General features: G+C 35.9%; 1 protein-coding gene across 5 annotated transcripts in view; it reads left to right on the forward strand.

Annotated features, from left to right (window-relative positions):
• ZEB2 (zinc finger E-box binding homeobox 2) overlaps positions 1–14,125 on the forward strand; it is a 138,256-nt gene that overhangs the window by 93,974 nt on the left and 30,157 nt on the right. For 3 of the 5 annotated variants that reach the window (XM_080669620.1, XM_080669621.1, XM_080669624.1), the window contains one exon: positions 4,785–4,856. The exons of the other annotated variants lie outside the window; for them this stretch is intronic. In XM_080669620.1, coding sequence (XP_080525746.1) covers positions 4,785–4,856 — 72 coding nt within the window. The remainder of the gene's footprint in view (positions 1–4,784; positions 4,857–14,125) is intronic. 5 annotated transcript variants of the gene reach the window in all.

Genomic DNA, 14,125 nt, shown 5'->3' on the forward strand with positions numbered 1-14,125 from the left:
ATATTTCTTCCCATGGCCCTCGCAGCGTAAAGATACCAAAGCTGGCGACAGATTATGAAGTGATAGCAGTGTTATCACATTTCACCACTGACACCTTAGGAAGGGGTTATGTTTCGGTGCTGTTGCAAGTTGCATACACGAGTTACCTTAGACACACACCACACGAAGTACCTGCACCAGGTGTGTTATGCGCGAGCCACATAGCATGATCCAGATCTGTGCTTTCAGGATAGAACTTGAAAGCCACGTAAGAACTCACAACTGATATAATTTTGAAAGTTTTGTGTGGAAATGGTGTAGCAATATCAACTAAAGAGCTGCCAGTTTAATGTTGTTGCAGTGTCTGTCTGACACCTCCTGTTCTAATCCAACCATCTAATCATTCTCCTTTGTGAAGTGTGAATGTGATTTCACACTTTTACCTGGTCAGGTAGCTTTTTTATTATTTAACAGCTAAGCACTTGATAATGATGCCCGGCTATTTGGTGGGGAATCTCTGGGGAAGTAAAAGTGGTCCAAGGCCAGCTGTAATAAAAATAAGGTAAATTATGTTCAAACTAAAACTTCATTTGCCACTGGGCGAATGGAAATGACTTGGTCTAAGCTCACTTAGCATGGAACATCACTAAGGTGTGAAATGATTAGCAAAAGAGAATTAATCTTAGTCCCCTGAATTCCCTCTGCTCATCTTTACTTGGGAAGGTGGCCTATAAAAAAAATTTTTAAATGACTCCTAATTCACCATTGTGTCTCCTTAATCTCGATTCCCAGCACCCAGAGAAAGCTATCATGGTTTACCCCACCTTGTTTTTTCTTTGCAATAAAAATAACAGCAGTGTTTTATAGATAGGTGAAGTGAGTGAGAAGGGAAATAGGCGCAAGTCTACCTATTGCATGCCAACTGTAATAGAAAGTTAAAATAAAAAGTCTACCTATGTGCTAGTGTGATGTCGCAGACTATAAAAATTGAACATAGGCAGAGGAATTGTTTGGTATTCAGGAAGGAGGAAAATAAAAGCACTTCCACTAACCAAAGAAAATTAAATGTGAAGGAAAAAAAAAAACAGAAGAAAAGACTGATGGCAGTGTGAGTGCAGTGTATTTGTTTTCTCGCTGTCCTAATATACGGTGCCAAGTTTTGTACTCTTTCTGTTTCCAATTTTGCTTTCGGTGAAGGTTTCTCGAATCTCAGCAATCCCACACATAAACATTTATCGTTATATCCATTAAGTCTTAAGGTTTTAGATTTTCAACTATGAGGGAGAACTCAGCCAAAGATGCTTGAAAGATAAATACGTTTAATTAGGGGCAGAGGATGATCATTAAAGGAAGTCTGACTGCTGCAGAAGTCATTAACAATCTTAAATGAAATTTTTATTTTTATGATAGCCATTTACATGTATAATAAGAGCCAATGATTCTTGGGAGCAGTGTGACAGAAAAAGAGTGTGGCGAGAACTCATGTAAGACATACTATTTAAATGAGCTGGTGTTAGCTATTCATATTTGTTAATGAACTAGATATGCAGGGCTATAAGAATGAATGTTCTGATGCTTTAAATTTTAATATCTAGAAATCAAGGGTAAGGACCAATTACTCGAATTTCCACCCTTAAAGGAATAATTAATAACGATATAACAAATGTGCCGCTCCAAACTTCTAAAAAAAAAGTTTAATTTTAAAAAATTAAGATCGGTAATTGAAAAACAGCCAAAACACCAATGTCAAGCTGTAGGTAGTGTGTGACCACGGCAACTTTTCTGTGCTGGTCATGGATCACGATTCTAAATGTTTTAATATACCATAATCCATATGAATGCCTTACAAACCCTGTTAGCACCTGTAGTTAATGGTGCCTGAGATACAAATGAACAGGCTGTTCTTTGCTCTTACCTTTATGGTAAATAAACTAGCATTCTGGAGTCACAATAATTAAATAAAATGTAAATCCCTAATCTCATGGGCTATTTGGACCCAGAAAGTTACCCGGCTATTACCTGTCTAGTTCTAATGATTAGTCGTGATTCATTGTCTTTTTTTTTATTATTGTTCCAAAAGTGGTGCCTTGATGTCTAATGAAAAGAAATTGGTCTTAAAAAGCTACTCATTGTTTATCCTGACTCTTAGATAACACATATTTCTCCTGATAAAATATTTTTCTTATTTATTGTTCAAAATGCACACTACAGACAATAACTCTAATTCTGTTGCTGTTTTATTTAGTAGTGTTTTATCCCTGGTGCCTGGCTGTCTACCGTCCTACCTCAGCACATAGCTTCACTCTGAGATAAGCCCCTCTCCCTTGCTCCTGCTCCCTGGCTCTCTGTCCTTTGTCTGCAGGATGCAGGTTTTGAGCTGAAGAGCGCAGTGGAGTTCTAACTGTGCCTTTCCGGTTCCAGCACAATCAGAGTTTTGTGTTTAGAATTGTCCTTGACATTCTTTTGTCCCACAATGGGGTGGACACAGTGTGCTGGAAACCATGACATCATTATCACTGACACAGACTTAAATAAATCACCTGCATCTTGGCCTCTTTCTGCTTATTCAAGGATTCTTCATCTTCAGGAAGAAAGTGCCCTTTATTTTTACAAACCTTCATCCCAAGGGTGACTGGAAAATGCAAACTTTTACAAGTGTTTTAAAAATAAATATACTATGTGGTTTCAGACACAGTGTGCTGAGTCAGAGGTGTCTTGGAAAATGTTTAAGGTTAGGCGTGAGGCGGAAAGACAACCAGGACTGCCATTAATTCAGAGGGGATATTCCTAACCTCAAAATTACTATTTTTTTCTAAGTACGGGTCACGTGAAACTTAACTAAATAGGCAGATACTTAGTGTTTCAAATACATACCTGGAAAGGCATAGTGTTTCATTTTAATAAGTTGAGCTTGGTATTTAAAAAGAGTAGGTTAGTGCTCAGTAAATCGAAGCAAAGTGCATTCTAGGTAAAAAGTGACACCATTGCAGTTGCACCATCTTTGATAAAAGAGGTTAAAGCTAAAGTTACTACAGAGTCCAGTAGACACAAATTGCCGACTACACACTTGTACACCCAGCATTTAATAATTTGGGAAGCAACCACCTACTGTAACTTCTCTTTACTTTTTCATAAGAAAATGACAATGAGGAAGGAAGTGCAGCAGAAATCTTGAACATTACCACTATTATGCAAAAAAAAAATGCTGTTAACTGTTTTCCCCTCAGTGACTTGATCTCTCAGATGGAAAACTTATGATACTTCTGACTCGTAGCTACCAGAAATCACATGAGAAGAACGAGGAAGAAAGACACAAAAGCTATATTTATATCTAGTACTGAACTTCTGAGAAATACCTTAATTTCATTCCTTGCAGAGACTGATAAAAATATCAGACGAGGGAGCCTTTCAACCAATCAATTATTACAACTGATAATACAATATTGCTATATATTGAACTTCTACATGTTTTATGCAAAATGTCTCTGTGAAAATAGACCTTCAATAAGAGACAAATCAAGGGCCAAGAATAAATTTAAAGTGGTTGTACAGTTTAAACAAATACCATTCAAATATTCTGACTGTTATATGTTCAGTGGCATTAAATTAGCATCTATTTATTTTACCTATCAAGCCCATGATTTTTCAGTTCTGAAACCAGAAACAGACAAGCTTTAGGGTACTAATTGTAAAACATATATTCTAATTTTGCCGTAACATTTGCTAGAACTTGTTCTTTTATCAAAAGATTGTTACTAAAATGTGATGAGCAAAGGATGATTAGAATAAATTCGGGAACGCAGAGTCTCGTTTATAAAGTTTCTCTTGTTTTAAGTACAATAATTACCACTGAGAAATATTTATACTGGATCGTGTTTGGTTCTTATTAGTACTGTTGTTGTCAAGATACAACTTTTTTAAAGTCCATGTTTCATTTACATATTTGGAGGATTTTGAACTGGCCACTGCCCTTCTCTGCCCACTCACATAAACTACAATTTGGTAGGCAGAAAAGTCAAGAAAACTCCTGTTTTTCACACTCTTCCTATTAAAAAATATTGCAATTTTAGAAAATGACCTTTTATCATGTATGTGTCTTCAACTTTAATGTTACATATCTTCATCTTCATCAGAACATTGACCTGTTGTTCTATCTGCATGTTTTCCTCAAAAATGACTCTGATTATCTCCTGGGGCATAAATAAGGAAGGGAGATATTTGCAGAGGGGTAAGGAAGGCATGATTTCGAAGGTTATATAAAGCAGTGAAACAGGTGTGTTCAATACTTGTCTTATAAACTGGGCATTTTGAGTTTTGATATGTAGAATTAGATTTTTAAAAAATATATGCATGTGTAGGTTAGTGCCATACAAAGGGGAGACAAGTATGAAAATAAAATAAAAAATCCTGACTTGCCTCTAACCATCCAGGGTTACAAGAGGCATAGCAGCTAGCATGGCTCTTTGTAAGTACAAATACTAGTTGCTTTTGACTCTTATTGAAAAAATAATATCTTTCCCCCTGTTTGTCACTAGAACTGCCACCAGAAGAAAAGCCCTTCATTTGCCCCAAATAAGCACCTCTGTTTTTCACAGCTTGCAGTAATGCTTAAAGTAAATAAGTTCTTGTGCAGCTAGCACTATTGGATTCATTCAATTGCCTGAACAAAGCTATTGTTTAGAGGTTTACAACAAGCCTTTTCTCTGTTTCCTTTCAAAGACTCTTCCTTGTTCCTGTGGTTGGCATGCTTAGTATAGTAAGCCTTTTTACAATTTTCAAATGCTAAAGATAATTTCCCCCCACAGAAGAAATGAAGGAAGACTATGACACTATGGGGCCGGAAGCCATGATCCAGACCACAATTAACAATGGTACAGGTAAGTTAAGTTGACCGCACTAAGCTCACATTTGCCCTGTGTCATGTGGATTTAGGGAGTTGAGGAAAGAATTACTGACCCTTCCATCTGTAATTCCATGATTTCACAATCAAATTAGACATTACACGTCTCCTGTTTTGTTGCAAATCAGAACTCTCTATGTTTTGGTATTTTATTCAGCAAATATATCTTCAACCCCTCATTTTCCCGTGAACGTTGAGAAAGGTGAACTGGATTAATAAACCCTTTCAAATCATGAATTTAGCAAATTTCTGTAATTTTTACTTTAAAAGATTGAACAAATAATTTTAAAATCAGAATATAATATGCCTCATCTAGCCACCACTTGATATTTGTCATTCAGGATTCAAACGATACAGTGCAATTTTGTTTGTAAAATGTTTTTTCAGAAAGATAAACCAAATTTCCATGAACATTGCTCACAAAAATTGGTCATCTGAGTTCCTTTTTATTCTTTCTTTACTTTTAATGCTCAGTGCCCTCTAACACTTCCAAATAATATTTTCTAAGCAAAGGTTTTATAAAGAAAAACTGACAGTTTTACTTCTTTTTAGTGGAGCTAAAAAAAGACAGTGGGCAGGTAGTAAGTGGTATTTTGTTTTCCTGGGCTACTGCTGTTGGATGGAGTCTCCAGACAACTGTCAAAGTCCATGTTCTGTCCCCCAACACCATCTTCTCTCACATTTTCACAGCGCCAGTGCAAATTTACATAGACTTACTGTGTTTATCTCTTTTCCTGAATAAGGCGAATTATTGTTGGTATTTCAAACAGCCCTTCACACTACCATTACAAATATTAGCATAGTGCCCCGTATTAGTGTTCTCTTCCAGAACAACACAAAAAAATAAAATAAAATCACATAACTACTTTCACTCAACTCACCGATCAAAAAAAGTTATAATTTTATGAAGTTTTAGAAATGTGAATAATTAAGGTTATATTCAGATTTCTCTTACATTGATGAACATCATAATAAATGGCTCAGGCTGTGCTTCTATTTAGAATGCTTTTATTAATAACTTACAAGGTACTAGTTCACTTTCTTGGGTATAAAATAAGAAAAATAATGAAAATCTAGTTACAAAAATAAAACTGCACAATATGGGATTTTGGAAAAAGTATAGAGTCCTAATTTTTAAGGGCAGCTCTGGCAATAACTAGCTTCTGACCTTGGGCAAGTCAATTACCCTCTTTGGAATTCACTCTCTACACCTGAAAAATAAATAGATTGAACAAGTTGCTTCTTAAGAGTGTCTCTAGTTTTAATAGTCTCTGTTGCAGGGCTACACTCACCATGTAAAATAGAAACATGACAAAATAACTTTATATAAAAGCATCATAATAAATACCATAAATAAGATACTTTCTACAATGTCATAACTCATGAGGTCAAATATGGATTCATATTTCTTTTAAAAATAAATATTAAATTTCAACTTCAAGCATAAATAAATGCTAATTTTATTAACTTTATAGGCATTTGAAGTGTCACAAAAGTAAATTTATTCCACAAAGTGACAGTTTACTAGCTGTTTACACACTAGCTTTAAGATGCCTTTTCTCATACTGCTTGCTACTCCTTATAGTTTATATGTATTCAGTCAATAAATAAATCAACAAGTATTCATTGACTGTCTTCTCTATGTTCACTGTTGTGGGTATGTGTGGTAGAAATTGGGTCAGGCAGTCCAAGACATGGTTATTATTTAATGTGGAAGATGAGACTAACACTCAAAAAATGATAATGAACAGTAAGTGAAAATATGTGATAAATATGCAACAAATGTCAAGAACCATAATTATTTCAAATTATAGAAGTGAGAGAAATCCCATCATGTTAGTATTTAGAAAAGACTTTATGATGGTGCTGAAACTTGAACTAAGTGCATTTTCCATAGTCATAGAGGAGTGAGGAAGAGCTTTCCAGCAAAGGAGGAGTATGTTAGCCAATGAAGTAAACTGCGATATTTATTCAGAAAATAGGAAAAGGATTTGGCTGGGTCCTAGGATGCAATTCATGGGAAATGAAGTGGACATTTTAAGTAGAAGCCAGCTGATGGAGAACACAAAGCAACAAACACAAGTTTGGGTCATGTTACACTACCGTGATTTCTTTGGGGGGAAAAACCATCTAGACCTCATTGTAGTCATTCAGGTGTAAAGTGATAAAAAGCTTGTCCTAGGGTGGTGACAATGGTGAAATTAGCAACATGACTTCTTACGGATGGACCCATTGATCCTCTCAGTGATGGAGTCAAAATAGCTTCAAGATTACACTTTGTGTGTTTAGAATATGGCAATACTTGCTATTTCTAGATAAACAGAAAAAAAGATCCAATTTTGGGGAGAAGACCTTGAGCTGGTTTTTAGACGCAAACATTTTCATATAAAAGTTAGACAAATATATAGGAGAAGATGAGAATTTCCACTGGAAATGAAGAATTGAAACTCAGGAAATCAGGGCTGGCTATAGATATTTGAGAGTCATGCAAATATATTCAGATAGTATTTAATATTTTGGGACTATGAGACTTACAATTGAGTGTGTTTATTGAAACAAGTAGAAAACTGAGGCCAGGATTCCTGGTGGGTAGAAAGAAAAGTCAAATTCATTGAAAGAAAAAAGATTTTTAAGAGAGAAAAAATATGAAATATTCAGAAGGCAAAGAAAGAAAGTTTCAAAAGGGAGAGAATGGTCAATTCCATCAAAAGGCTCAAATAACTACAATTGTGAAAGAATGCTGAGCAAATACAACAAACTTGGTAATTGGGAATTTACTGCTGATTCTCAGTTTATAACTCAGCCCTGTTAGAGAATAAATACATATCTCTTCCCCACTATAAGTTACTATCTCTTCAACTAGCATCTTTTTAGATGTTAACTACATGAGAAATTGAAATAAGACATGTTTTCTGGTTGAGATTACTTATTAATGAACCATATATTTCTCTTCACCCAAGTCCTTCTGATGAGGATTCCGCTGACCTTCTCTAGCCATCCCAACTTAACTGATATCTTCCTCAATGAACTCTTATAGAACAAATCAGCTAACCTTTCCATAGAGGCTGTAGTGTGCTGTTAATATATTGTCTTTTCCAAATTAGATGCAAACTCTAAAAGCCTGGATTGTTTCTTAGGCTACCACATTGTCTATAAGTGTGCTTTAAAATTAATAGGCTCTCGATAAATGTTTTTATTAATGAATGAATACGGAACTGTTTAATGTCAGATTCCATTTTTCTTTTCTAATCAAAGCAGAACCAGTAGACACTGGAATAGATATATTTTTTAAAAGTTGCCCTAACCGGTTGGTTTGGCTCAGTGGTTGGAGTGTCAGCCCACTGACTGAAGGGTCCCAGGACATGTACCTTGGTTGCAGGCTCCATCCTTGGCCCCTGTCAGGGCACGTACAGGAGGCAACCAATCGATGTGTCTCTCCCAGATCAATGTTTCTCTCTCATATTGATGTTTCTCTATCTGTGGCTCTCCCCCTCCCTTCCACTCTGTCTAAAAATCAGTGGGGAAAAAATATCCTAAAGTGAGGATTAACCAAAAAAAAAAAAAAAAAAGTTAAGCAATTTTTCTGATAAAAATTGTTATTAACTGGAATAACTTTTAGAGGGATGACAAAGACAATGTATCTAATATTTCTCTCTGAATACTCATCACACAAAATTCATTCCTAACTAAATGTAAAGAAAAGACCTCTGAAGTTCTTCCTCAATTTTGCAAATCTACTAAATAGTAAAGTTTAACTTTATATAAATAAAGTAGTCTTTTAGAATCTAAAAGCGTCTCCTTCATAATATATTCTGCTGAATTTAAATCTGTAAGAAGTGGGAAGGTTTAGTTGAATTGAATCACAGAATTCTAAAATTAAAAGTTACACTCCAGAACAATTCCTTAACTGTAATTTGATAGTTGAGGAAACTAGAAAAAAAAAACAAAAAAAAATGCCACATAGCTAACTGATGGCAGATTTGGAAATAAATCTAAATCACCAGACATTTCCTTTTGCCTCAAAAGGGTTCCCACCACTCTGAGGAGCTGATGCTGCTAGAAACGATGGCATCATCTTTGACATTTACCTACTTTGTCTAAGTCGTCATTAAACACTATGAATTCTACCGTCACACTATCGTACATCACTTGTATCATTTTAAATCCTCATCTTTCATTTGAGCTGTTATAATATCTTGCTAACTGGGCCCCCTGTTTTCAATTTCTACTTTCTTTAATACCTTATTCACCCTAGCAAAGTTAGTTAGAAGTTGTTTTTGTGACACTTAGGGCAGATGGATAATTGTAACTCATCCCCCATTCCATTTCAGACTCAACCTTGCATGGTTCTCCATTGCTTTCAGAATGAGTAGGCTTTTGAGCTGAGCTGCCCCACCCCCTCCCATGATCTAACCCCATCTCACCTTTAATACCACTTCCCAGAATATGCCCCAGCTCGGAAAGGCTGTTTACCATTTATACCCCTTTGCCTTTGCCCCTTCAACCTAAGAAGCCACTCATTCTTTCTTAGCCTGGGAGCTTTCTTAGCCTGACAGCATCACACACCCTCTTAAAAGACATTTCCACCATCTCCATCTTATAGTCTCCAACTCAGGATTAACCATTCATTCCTTTGAGAGTCTTCTTATAGGATCTATTTCATTCTCTCTCATATTATATTTAGTCACCTGCAAGTATGTTTCTCCTCACTAAATGGTAAGCTACTTGAGGGCAGGAGTGGTATGGGGTTTTGTTTGCTTTATTACCATAAATCCTAGAATGGTCTAGGTCAGAAGTTTTGAAGAAATGAGGGAGCAAATGAGAGACAAACAACACTTGCTTTCCCTTTCACCTTTTCAAGTTGACATCTTTTTGACCCCTCGCCTGAAATAACTAACCAGACAGTTTCATCTCTCATTATTCTAGTCTCCCAAACAAGAAACACTCCTCTGTTACATTTGATTGCTCTCTAGCCTTCATGCACTCCTCTATTTCTCAGTTCACATTTTGCCAATAATTCTTTTCTCATTGTCTAAATTTCCTTCTTAGTCTCCTTAATTCACCTTAGTACCTATCGGGCAAAATCCACATTCTTCTCTGGTATTAAGTGCCGTCCATTTCATACCAATAATGTTTCATTCTTATCAGACCAAGTCCTCGGTAATATCCAGAAAGTATCACATTTATGCCAACCTGAATCTCTGCCCATGCTTTTCCTTGACACGATAGTCTCTCTCTCCCTTTCCCTCCAGTCATCCAAATTCTCCCCACCCTTCAGGGCCAACTCACATCCCATTTCCTTCATGTGGTCATCCTTGAACACCCAAACCACACCAATCTCTTCCTCTCTGAAACCCCACCACCCTCAGGTGCACATGACTAATTGGGGCATGCTGCATTGTTCCTCTTTACTAGTATATTGTTTGCACCTCTTTCACCTAGTTAATTTCACGAGGATAAAGCAATTCCTTCAGCTGTAAAATGGAGGTAGATTATAATGATACCTACCTCATAGGATTGATTGTTGAGGTGATTAAATACATTATCTACACTAATAAAAGAGTAAGATGCAAATTGACCGTACCTTTGCAATGCCCACCAACCAATCAGGAGTGAGTATGCAAATTAACCCAACAAAGATGATGGGTTCATTTGCATATGCAGATGCCAAGCGGCCAGAGGTGGGACACAGGTGTTCTGCACCACCCCAGCCGCTCTGGCCCTCTGGGCAGTGTTGGAAGGTGGAAAGGTGGCTCCAGGCTGGAGCAAAAAGCCAGGGGAAGGAAGGCCCATTCTTGCACAAATCTTCGTGCATCGGGCCTCTAGTATATATACGTGTGTGTGTGTGTGTGTGTGTGTGTGTGTGTGTGTGTGTATATGTGTGTGTGTGTGTGTGTGTATGTATATATATGTATGTATATATGTATATATGTGTATATATGTATATACATATTAAAAGTGTCTCCCAAAATATTTGTTTTAAGAAGGAAACTATTCCCTGTTTCCCTCAAAGTGCCCAGTTCAGCAGTGAATACACATGGTACACATTATGACTGATAAAATGAATAAATGAATGAACAAGTAATTGGTGGAGAAGAAATGGACTCTGAGAAGGAAGCCCCAGTAGGGTAAGGCATTCCCTGTGGAGGGGATTAAGTCCAGCATCTTCAGGGTGAAACCAGGATTTAAGTTCCTAAAGTCAACTTGTTAAAGGCCTTTGCCTGGGACAACATCCTAGGGTATTACTACTTTTGACAACAAAGTTAGATTAGCAGCATAGCAAAATTGACTTATAACAACATAAAGCATTGCAAACTCTGATTTATATTAATAATTTTTCACATTTCATTTAATGTTTCTACATTTGTTTTAATATTTTAAAAATGAAAGAAATTGTATGTTTTAACACATAAGACAAAGCATATATTTTCACAAGAAACCTTACATCTTTCTGATGTTAATCATATTCAAATTCAGAATGAAATTATTAGAAGTAGAAGTTTTAAGAGTGTGTGAAAAAACTGTTTTCCAATAAGATTAGAGAAATGGAAAAACTTAGGAGCATTATAAACATGAGTTTGCCTGAGAGCTAGTAGTAACAAGGATCTATCGTAGGGATATGGTGATCATTAGCATTAATGCAGTTTCACGTGCATATCAAGACCCAAATAGGCCCCTGTTGTTTCCTCTTTGAAAGTGTGGAAGTTATATTTACTCAGACAATCTACTACTCTAGTTATAAAGGGCTATTAATAACCACCTGCATCGTTGCTTCCTTTGCTGGGAAAAGAAAAACACCTTGCATCTAGAAACTGGGCAAAGCCAATTTAGGTCTCCATTCTTAATCTTACATGATGCAAGCGAATTATTATCCAATAAGTCACTACATATATTGACTCTAAATATAGTCATTAAACATGCTTCCAATATTTTAAGAATAATGTATACCTGCTTTTACATATGAAAGGCAAATATTGTTTTGGGGTGCTCCAGATTCTAGAGTCAGATAAACTACATTTGAATTTTGTCTCTACCAATTACTTGTTTCATGAACTTGAATATATAATAAGCCTTCATTTCTACATCACTGAAGTGAAAATAACGATTCCCTGTGTACAAAGTCTCATTGTAGGGATTAAGTGGCAGAGCATTTTTAAAGTACTTAATACGAAGCCTACCATATACTAGATGCTCACTTGTTTTGTTTTTGCCTGTTTGCATGTACAAGTAAAATTTAAACTACATTATTCATTAAGAAATACTGTAAATGCATTCTCAACTGTTTTCTCCCTTCACATTGGTTCCTCACAGACTCCTTCTCTAGAAAACAAAAATACACTATTTAAGAAATTTAGAGTGGAAGGCCTAAACTTCAATTTTAAGAGCCTTTGCCAATTAAATTCCTTTGACATCTTGGAAAACTACCCAGACAAGTTTTAGTACAAGTTTCCTTTCACTGTCCGCACAATGCATTTGAGGTTAAAATATGAAGATTAAGAAGGAATAGCTTAATTTTCTATCTAACATCATCTTTAACTAGCATCCTTTTTTAAATGTGGAAGAGGGTTTGGTAGTCTTTATAATGTTTGTGTATAATGATGATGAAAGCTATCAGAGATTTTCCTTTACTTGGTCACTGATTAGCATCAGGAATCACATTTTTTTTCTTCCTGTCCCTGATAACAGTCAATAAACAAAGAATAAAGTGTTTGTCACTTGTTAATAACCACTAAAATACTTAGATTCATCCTCTTCAGTCAGAGTATTTGTTTTGTGCAGAATTTGAACTGAGGCTTAAGAAAGAAACTTTAAGGAAATAGAAAATCTAATTCCAGTCCTTAAGGAATGAAAAATCTAGTGTCAATAGAAAAAACTAAAACCATAATAACAGAAAGGCAACATTTACAAATCCTCATTAGCTACTCAGATCACTAGTCACTTAGGGAGACCCTACTAGTTGCAAGGCATTTTGTTAGGCATCATGAAAGATACAATGAATAACCACTGTCATTAAGGACTTACATTCAATTGGGTGAATAAAACAATGGTGGATGAATAAGAAATGTTTAACACAATGTTAGACATACTAAATGTATAATCATTGCTAGCCATTCTTCTTATTAATTATTTTAATAATATATGGATTAATATGTTTATTTGAAACACAACAAGCTATGTAGGTTCGGGTGAAAAGCGTTCCATATTGCAAAGGGCTTCTGACAGAGTATAAGACCAATTATTGGGGACATGAAGACAGAAGGTTGTAAATTTTAGGGAAGATTATCTTCAGGACAAAGGTTTGCTGAACATGCCTCTGCAAATGAGAGCAAGAAAGAAAGGCTGAAAATGTGAGACTGGGTGAAAGATGGAGTAGGTTATCAGAAGAACTGTGAGGGTATAGCTCTAGAAGGTAGCCTTGGCTATGGGAAAAGACACATGTTTAGCAATAAGATTTAAAAAGAAAGGAAGAATAATGGCAGAGAGATTTTGGTTGAATTTAAGGTAGTTTAGGGAATTTACATCACATGAGTTGCATTCTTTGAAGTAAGTAGGAAAAGAGCTCATCAGTTGACAGACAGTAAGGGAATGAGAGAAGGGTTGGAATCTTAGGGAGTGAAAATGTAGAGTAGTTGCTGTGGACAATGTATGGAGATTCATTTACCATAAAAGAATATCCTATTTTGATAACACAGACTGAAATAAATCAATACAATTATTAAAGCTTCTTTAGACATTTTGGATGTCTAGGGGCAGGGAAAATGCGCTAGATTTTAATTTGTCAGGTAAGAATGTAAGAATAGAAGACAGGAATGGAAGTGATCTCAGGCTCCAAGGTGAACTGAGACAAGTGTAAAATCAGAATGGATCAAATAGACTGGGGCACTTGTCAGGGCCCGATTATCACAATGAAGTACCTGTTTCAGGGAATGAAGAATGCAATGATGGAAAAGAATAGACAGTTGAAATCAGAGATTGAAAGTGTCAAGTTTTGGTTTATAGAGATGGAATTGTCCCAGGGTTAGCCTAGTACCAAGGTGTGCCCATCCATGTTGTTGGACTAGAGAAAGTCAAAGCACTATGAAGTCAGGATTCCCCATGGACTATCTTTTGAGTAATGAAGTTTTCCAAAATGACAATAATGGCAGCCTGGGGTAAATATAATACTAGGACGAGTGTCATTTTACTAGAGCTATATAGGTAGTGTTATAAAACATAATGGAGAAAATTGATGATTAGATATTGGAG

Source organism: Plecotus auritus (genome assembly GCF_963455305.1).
Source record: "Plecotus auritus genome assembly, chromosome: 5".
Lineage (NCBI taxonomy): Eukaryota > Metazoa > Chordata > Mammalia > Chiroptera > Vespertilionidae > Plecotus > Plecotus auritus.